This window comes from Phragmites australis, chromosome 2 (assembly GCF_958298935.1).
Source record: "Phragmites australis chromosome 2, lpPhrAust1.1, whole genome shotgun sequence".
NCBI lineage: Eukaryota > Viridiplantae > Streptophyta > Magnoliopsida > Poales > Poaceae > Phragmites > Phragmites australis.
This window is the reverse complement of record NC_084922.1, coordinates 1,733,599-1,742,452: the sequence shown is the minus strand read 5'-3', so window position 1 is coordinate 1,742,452 and position 8,854 is coordinate 1,733,599. Positions and strand designations below refer to the sequence as shown.

Sequence of the window (8,854 nt, the reverse complement as noted above, 5' to 3'; positions counted from 1 at the left end):
CTCTGTTGGAATTTTCTTTAAATTTCAGTCTTAATGAGTTCTAGGTGTGATTAGCACTTCATGTATGTGGATATCTGGGGCGTTACAATGGCCATATCAGATATACAGCAACTGCCCAGAGGTTTGGTGGAAAACGCTCTGGCCATGGCATGACATCTTGAACTTGCATAATTTCATTTACCTTGGAATCAAATTCTGCTGCCGTGAGAGCATAAACAGCACTCCAGAAGAGATTAATGACTTCAGGATTCTTGAACTCATCACGAAAATTCTCACTCGCATATCTCAAGCAAAACCCACGAAAAGCTGTGGGGAAGTTGACTCCAACAGCTTCAACCACTTGTTGTTTCCTGTTGGTTAACTCTGAGCATCTTCCTCAGTTCTGATACAAACCACATCCAGTTCTCATCACTCTCAGAATCAACAACACCAAATGCTAGAGGGAACATCATGTGATCAGCATCAACGGCTGAAGCACATAACAACGTCCCAACATACTTTCCTTAAGGCGCCTGCACCCATTTAAGAAACAAATAACACGAAATGAGACAAACAACCGCTGGAAGGAATTCTGGGGTCCGGTCCCTCTATATGTTGCAACGCTACCAGGATTCGTCTTCCCAATCTGCTCACAATATGCAGGAAGAAAGCGGTACCCATCCTCAAGTGTGCCATGAACAGCAGCACAGCAGCCATGCTTCCCTCCTTTCCACGCCATGCCTGCATATAAGAAACAGCAACCCCGTGCTGCTCCCGAGTATCCTGCAATATCTCCTTCGGCTTTATCTGCGGGTTATCTCTGAGCCTTGCCTCAACGGACCTAGTCACCCAACCAACAGTAGCCGGCTGATGATGCAAGTCCCGAACACCCTCACATGTGTGCTCCCTTTGCAAAGTCTGAACAGTGTAAGTTGGAAGTCCGGGGCACTTGGTAATGCACACAGCACACGCCATGGGCAGCCTTCTCTTGAGCACTTTGCAATGAATCGGCTACGGTCAGATTTCACGACACGGAGCTCATAATGCAAAGCAATGGCCATGTCCTTCACAGCCCTCCAGCACGTGTCAACATTTGCAAACTCTCTTGACCAATGACAAGGGTCTGCTCGCCAGGTACAAGGTTCTGCTCTGGCTGAACTAAAACTTGGCCATCTTCCATCAACGGGCAGACCCACTAGTTGAATAAAATCTGCTCCTGTGAACAATAGAAAACTCGCCGGCAACTTGTTAGCGACAAAGGCAAATTTGCCCTCTAGCTCCAGAAACACTGACCTGCAAATAGCCTTGAAAACGGGTAGGATATTTTTCATTGCAAATAAAAAAATGGATATATATGGTCTTATTCGGATATAGATATGGATATTTCCGGATCAGATACAGATACGGATATTTCTTATACGGATAAGGATACAAAAACGAAAAAGCTTTTTGAGTCGGATACAAATACGAAAACAGATAATATCATGACAAGAATACAGATAATATCATATTCACTCCGACCCATTGAAGAATAAGCCCATCACCATCGCCAACAGGGCAACAGCCCACTATGGCCCTAACTACTAGAGTACATTATTATTTTTGTTATTTTTATACGTATAACTTATTTCTCTTATATGTTATATTATACTGTATTGTTATTTTATTATTTTTATACGCTCTAAAAAATGACACTTATTTATAACAGGAGGAAATAGTTAGCTTAGATCGTCTGATTTGTGTCAATAAGCAATAGTTATCTCTCTATTGCAACTCAATGCCCTGTGTTTCAGTTTTTTCAGTTTCCTTAATGAAATTGGGGGAAGAGCCTCCTGAACTTAATGGGAAAAAAATTAGACGTCTGCCTCTACGGCCTCATTTTTCCCGGAGGCCCTACTTACCTGACATGAGTAAGCAGCCCAGAACACCGAGTACCACTTTATGTTCTATAAGAGTAAATTCATTATAGTTTGCTATCCTTTGGTAACGTACATTGTATGCTGATGATAATACACACATACACCTTTGGCTAAACCGCCACAATGGACAACTGGACACGCTGTCGTATATTTACCAAAAATATCCTAAGTTCAATTACACGCCTTTGGTAACGTACATTGTATGCTGATAATACCTTTGGCTTCACCGCCACAGTGGACAACTGAACATGCTATGCCATATATTTACCAAAATAACCTAAGTTTGATTATATGCCTTTGGTAATGGTATATTGTATGCTGATGATACCTTTGGTTACACCGCCACAGTGGACAATTGTACACGCTATGCCATATATTTACCAAAATAACCTAAGTTCATTATATGCCTGTGGTAACGTACATTATATGCTCACGATAACTTTGGCTACACCGCCACAGTGGACAACTAGACGTCTAGACATGATATGCCATATATTTACTAAAAAACCTAAGTTCGATTATATGCCTTCAATAACGTGTGTTCCTCTCATTTACGGCTTATCTTTTCCTGTACACAGTGGTTCCATACATGATCTATTCTGTAGCATTAGGTGCAATGATTTTCGATGGCTACAACGTATGTGCACTTAGAGCGAGTGGTCAGGGAGCTCTTTATCTGGTTTGAATGGCTGTCTAGACTACGCATAACTGTTTAAACCTTTTAGACCCGCTTTGTAGTGTTCTATCTTTCAGTTTCATGTGTTTGATCTTTTTTTTTCTCTTTCTTTTATTTTTGGTTATGTACATCTTAGTTATACAGAGGTTGAGAGCATGCTTTTTAACGGTTGTATTATCTTGATGTGACGAAAAAAGTTAATAAAACTTATGTTATCCAAAACATACCTTTGATAACGTACATTGTTTGCTGATGATATCTTTGGCTAACCGGCACAGTGGACAACTGGACACGCTATGCCATATATTTTTACCAAAATATATAACCTAAGTTCAACCGTATACCTGGTCATTTGCAATAATGGACACCGTCAGTTAACTGGTGATTGAAGCCAGGCACACCGTTGGTGAAAATGCAATGCTCTCTAGTAACCATTTTTTTTTTGTTATATCTTTGTTATTGCCTCCCTTTCTCACCAATAAATACTATTTGGAATTTCATGCCAAGATGCAAGGAATTCATTTCTACAATAGTCATATGTAATTTCTTGAGATAATAAACTGCTATCAAAAGCAACAAAAAAGAAAAAAGAAAAAAAAACGTGGGGGCATGGGGGTTCAGTTGAACCCTCGAAATTTTGGGGAAATACACTGATGTAGTACCCCACTACACAACAAATAAATCCGCAACAAACTGTATGGATTGGAGCATCCAATCCAGACTCGCAGAATGAAAGATTTAGATCGCTACAATCCATGCAAGCGAGAGCTTCCTAACCGACAAACAAAGAAATCAATGCCAATTCGAAATCCAGGGGCGGACTTAGCGTTGGGCATGAACCCAATCCTTCTCCCTTCTTTGAAAAAATTGGATTCAAATAGCAGCTCATAAAGCAGGTAATTAAGGGATCTATCTGTCAGAACAAATTGCATCCAAGTAAGTTAGGGTTCTTACCAACGAAAGAAAATAACCCTAAATTGGGATGGATTACCAATCCAATCCAATCAACGCGACGGCGGGGTAGTTCTTCGGTGGAACCACGAAAGTCTGGTGGCTGCCGCTCTTCTTCTTCGGTGGAAGGAGGGAGAAAATCTACGATTCATCATCAAATAACTACTGATTCTACAATCCGTCATCGAATAAATTCTGTTTACTTCTATACCATCGAATAAATATTTCAGTTCTTTATATGCCATCTGCTTCCGATACTATCCTCCGCTATACTGTTCATGAACAGTGCCTGAGAATAAAAAAAGTCACAAAAAAATATGTCGATTTTTGTGCACGCTCTATAATTCATAATCAACCCATTTTAACTGTATTCACCTAAAAATACTGTGTAAAATTCAAACTAAAATTTCTCAAAATGAGCTACTTTTGTAATACTGGTCATTACAAAGAACTAATTTTTTCACCACGGGAGATAATTTTAGAAATTATTACATCACATTAGAGAAATATTAGTAAATTTTCTCAGATTTTTTTAAATTTTTATGAGGCTTAAAAATTGCAAGAAGTTACAAAAGTAGTACATTTTGAAGAATTTTAGTTTGAATTCTATACAGTATTTTTAGGTGAATACAGTTAAAACGGGTTGATTATGAATTATAGAGCGTGCACAAAAATCGACATATTTTTTGTGACTTTTTTTATTCTCGGGCACTGTTCATACTGTTTATGAACAGTACATCAGAGGGTAGTATCGGAAGCCGATGGCATATAAGGAACTGAAATATTTATTCGATGGTATAGAAGTAAACAAAATTTATTCGATGACGGATTGTAGAATCAGCAGTTATTCGATGGTAAATCGTAGATTTTCTCGGAAGGTGGAGATTCTGAGTTAGCCTAGTGTTTGTCTCGCTCAGTTTTTGGGCCGATCTCAGCCCAACGTAGGGAGGCCAGAAGCCCAGATTGATTACAAGTATTTTTTTTCAGTCATGTAAAAAGACTATTTTTACAACACCATGTGGTGTAATTGACCATTTTGTAACTCTCAAAATAAAACTGACCATCTTATAACTCTATATAATTGTACATATCCATGTGTATACACTTGTAAGTAGTGTAAAACATTGCAACCTATTAGTTTTATACTATAATCTGACTTACTTGTGCTATGTAAGAATCACCTATGAGCGATACAACCTACTTGTAAGCACATAAACTAACTTGTATGTATATTCAGAAATATTTGTAAGTACAATTCAAAGTCTTATAATGTCCTATAATTAAATTTTGAAGGACAGAAGGTCCAACCCAAATGTTTTGGTTTGGTCCATCCATTAACAGTTCTATTCAAGACAAATGGAGTAGGAAAAGTTATGCTTGCCCACATCGAGCTAAAGCTCTTATACTACCGTTGCACTAAGAGCGCAGTTGTTAGTGGTCAAATGCTCTGATCGAACTTTAGAATGTTTTATGCTTTTCTTTAATAAAAGTATTATTTATTAATATAAATTATAAAATTAGTGGCCAAAGTTATATTGAGACGGTAAAATATCAATAATATTAATAAAAGGGAAATATTGTAAAACCATTGCACATACTGGCTAAGGCACTAGAGTCTGTTGCAGAAGGAGGAGAATATGCGTGTCATTCACAAGGCGTGCCAAACATTGGAGATTGTGACAATGGATATTTTTGTCAAAAATGTGTGGCGCTTTAGTAATAAATTTGCTGGTGGCTAGTAGTTGATTGGTTTATTATGAAGTTTATGAACTATATTTTGGTACCATTCTGAATGCTTGCAGTTTACAGTATTATTGTAATAAGCAACTAAGTTATGTGCATGTTTGCAGTATTATTGTAATAAAGAACTAGATTGTTTGCATCAAGTAATGTAGAGGTTGAAAACTCTTTTCTATTATTAAAAAATTACACTACATGCATAAACCAGAACATCTACAAACACCACTGCATTTCTCGGCACACGCTTTCTCATCTATGATCTATCGCTACATATTTCGGAGTACAATAGTCCACTGATGTTTGTTAGATCTAAACAGAAAAAGACCCCACAGGCTAGCTGTAATGCTCATCCTGCACATGCTCACCTTTTCCTATTGAACCCGTAGCCGGTTCAACACTACACCATTTACACATCTGATACTTGTTGAGTCTCTACTACATCTGGCAGAAGCTTATCAGGACCATGTATAAATGCTTCTTGCTTCGATCATGCACAGACTTGCTCTGCTTGAGACTAGCAGGGTGGCTAAGGCAACCATCGGCAGATGTCCATTGGATGTGAAGACATCTTCTAAAAGCAACTCTTGATACATCATGTCTGAGGTTACAAACTGAGCATATCATTCAACAACAGGGTACTGCTTTCATTGCAGATTTGGTGCCATATTTATCAGGAAGGAACGAGGTAGGAACCCATTGATCAATTTTTTCATAGCTTCAGTTCCAAGTCGACGCCGTCAGACACGTCGGCCTTGCAGTCGCTCAGGACTCTCTCGCAGCGCACCGGACCGGCCGGCAGGAAGCTGTAGAACGGCTGCGACGCCGACGCCGAGATGCTCCCCTGCTGTTCAAACACACCAATTATATTAGGCCATTCACAATGTCACAGCAAGTTACAAGTTTCAGGAGCTGACATCGAATTTCACTTGCCTGAGACGTCATGACACCGTACTCGTTGTACTCCGGGAGGTGTATTGATGGGATCACATGAGACTGCTTCATGAGGGGTGCAGGCTGTGAGCTCATGGTGAAGAAGGCAGGCTCTCCGGCACAGCCATTCTCCTTGCTGCTCTTGTAGTGAGCAAAGTCTGATCCCCAATCTGAATAAATTGCTTTCGTACTGCAAAGCAAAGATGAAAGTAAATTCAAACTGTCTGATGCAAGAGTTTCTTTAACTCAGATGAATCCACAAGCCCAAATTGAAACAAGTGATTTTTTTTATCCATGTGAAACAAGTGAATTCACATTGGAAATTTACCTGAAATAATTAGTTGCTCTGAACTCGTGTCTACTCAGGTCAGGACAAACGTCAGCAAACCTGGCCTCTCTCGTCCTCCTGCCGACGAAAGGCACCACCGGAGTGGCCTTGCCCGTCGTTCGGAAGGCCGCCGCCGTCATGCCGTCGAACATGAAGGGCCAAGACCTATCCACGCCGGCCGCCTCCTACACTCTGGTCAAATCCACACTTAGCAGCCATCACAAGCACTTTTTTTTTACTGCACAGAAGTCCTGAAGCCTCAACGACATGCATACCCTGTCCTCGTCGGCCGGCGCCGCGCTCCTGCTACCGCTGCTGCTGTACATTTGGTTTGAAGGGGGCTCCGTTGGGTGGCTCGAGCTCGACGATGCCGTCAGCGACAAGCCCGTGCTCACCTGGCCAGTGAAAGATTCCCACGGGATTGCGGCCTCAAGCTAGCACGCACAATGCATGGGCATCTGGAGAAGACAAGACACGTCACACGTACCATTGGGAGTGGAGGCGGCGGACACAGGCTTCTCTTGCAGGGGTGTTTCATGGGGTCCGCCGGGTCCCAGAGCACCGGCGGGAAGCCGCAGTGCACGCCGCCGTCCGCGGCCGGCCTCGGGAGGGCGCTCGGTGGGAGCCGCGGCGGCGGAGGGTGCAGCGGGAGGAGGTGGCCGAGGCCGCCGCCTCCGCTGAGGGCGTGCGTGGTCCCCGACGCGGTGGCTCCCTCCATCTTATTCTGTTCCTCGATCCGGAGCTTCTCGAGCTGCGCGACGCCGAGGCCGCGCTGCGGGATCTTCTTGGTCTTGTTCTTCTTCGACGCCCGCGCAACGCCGGTGGCCGTGCCGTTGCCGTTGCCGCTGCCGTGCCTAGGCAGCTGCGGATGGTGGTGGTGACTGCTGCTCTGTTCTTGCACCATCTCTTTGCATCAAATCAACCGGCCGGAGATGAGAGCTCTTTGGTGATTCTTGGATGAAGCACGTCACAGAATGGGAGAAGGATTCAACAAACTGAGACTGATAAACCAAGCTAGTGAAGAGCATGAAAACAGATCAACGACATCACGAGAATCACAAATGACCGACGCATGGTTCTTGATGTCTCTGTTTGATCAGGAGGAAGTGGAACAGCAGAGGAAGGGACAGGCATATCACACTAGACTGCTGGAGATTTAAAGGTATGTGCTTGGTATGGACAGATGAACAGAAACCTCTACGAGATCAAGGACGAGAAATGGTTCAAACGGGAGACGCAAACAAGAATAGAAACAGAGGCCAACAACTGATCAAAGACGGGGATCAACAAACCCAGCAGAACACCACATGCGCGTGGCCGGAAGACGCAATCAACCACCGATCTCGAAGAGGATCACGAGATGGTGATTCCCTGCAGGTGCCGCGAGCTAGGAGCGAGGAATCAATGCAGGCGCAGCACGGTTCTTGCAGGCTACCAAATCGAGAACCTGTGGCTCCGGGCCTGGGTGGAGCTGCATGAGTGGGGGCATATATAGGTGCGCGGGAGCCGAGAAGAGTGCGCGCGCGCGAGTGGTGTGGTGCCACTGTGCTGTGCCAGGCCTGGGAGACTCGGGAGCAGGAGATCTAGAGAGAGAACAGGGGAGTGGATCGAAATCTTAAGTTTCTCTCACGCGCCCGGCTAATCCGCCGCCCTAATCCTCGCTCCACTTTGCTCCCTATTCTCTCGAATCACCCTCTCTCCGAGGTTGCAGGAGAAAAGCTAACACAATACCAGGAGCAAAGCCCTCTCGGCGAACGAAGGGAGAGAGGTTAGACAGTTATGTTATGAAAGCTGGAGTTTTACCATAGAATTTGGGTTATCTTGATCTCTAAAGATTTAGTCTTTTTAAATATATTTTTATCTTTTAGAGATTGATTCTATATCTTAGAAGTTTTTAACATTATATATATAGAGTACCACTTTTTATTGTAAATACAAATGAATAAAGAATAAACTATTCTTTCCTATATTGTATCTCATTTTATAATTATTCTCTTAAAGGATCGCTAGTCTACATTTAGTAACAATAGTTTCTCAACACGTTATCAACATGAAGCTCTAGACTACATCCAGAGACCAAGCTAGCGTAACAGATCTACACTGTATCGAGCGGGCAGGTCATGACCTAGCCTATATACCCTATGCGGCACAAATCGCTCGCAAGGATTGAAATGTATGAGATCGTCCGATATGTTTTCTCGATGCTAGTATTTTCGTGACTAAAATAGATTTGTGAATCGTATTGCACGTATCGCATGAACAATACGCATGAACAGTAGCATGTATCAATGAACAGTAGCAAAACAGATCTATAGCATCACGTAGCAGTCA

General features: G+C 42.6%; 1 protein-coding gene across 1 annotated transcript; it reads right to left on the bottom strand.

The window, feature by feature from the left end:
- Positions 1–5,974: 5,974 nt before the first annotated feature.
- LOC133910284 (uncharacterized) lies at positions 5,975–7,427 on the bottom strand. The gene is made up of 5 exons (XM_062352795.1): positions 7,011–7,427; positions 6,799–6,918; positions 6,524–6,708; positions 6,196–6,385; positions 5,975–6,109 (listed from the first exon to the last, which is right to left on the bottom strand). The coding sequence occupies exons 1-5, from the start codon at positions 7,425–7,427 to the stop codon at positions 5,975–5,977; spliced, it is 1,047 nt and encodes a 348-aa protein (XP_062208779.1).
- Between the last annotated feature and the right edge of the window lie 1,427 nt (positions 7,428–8,854).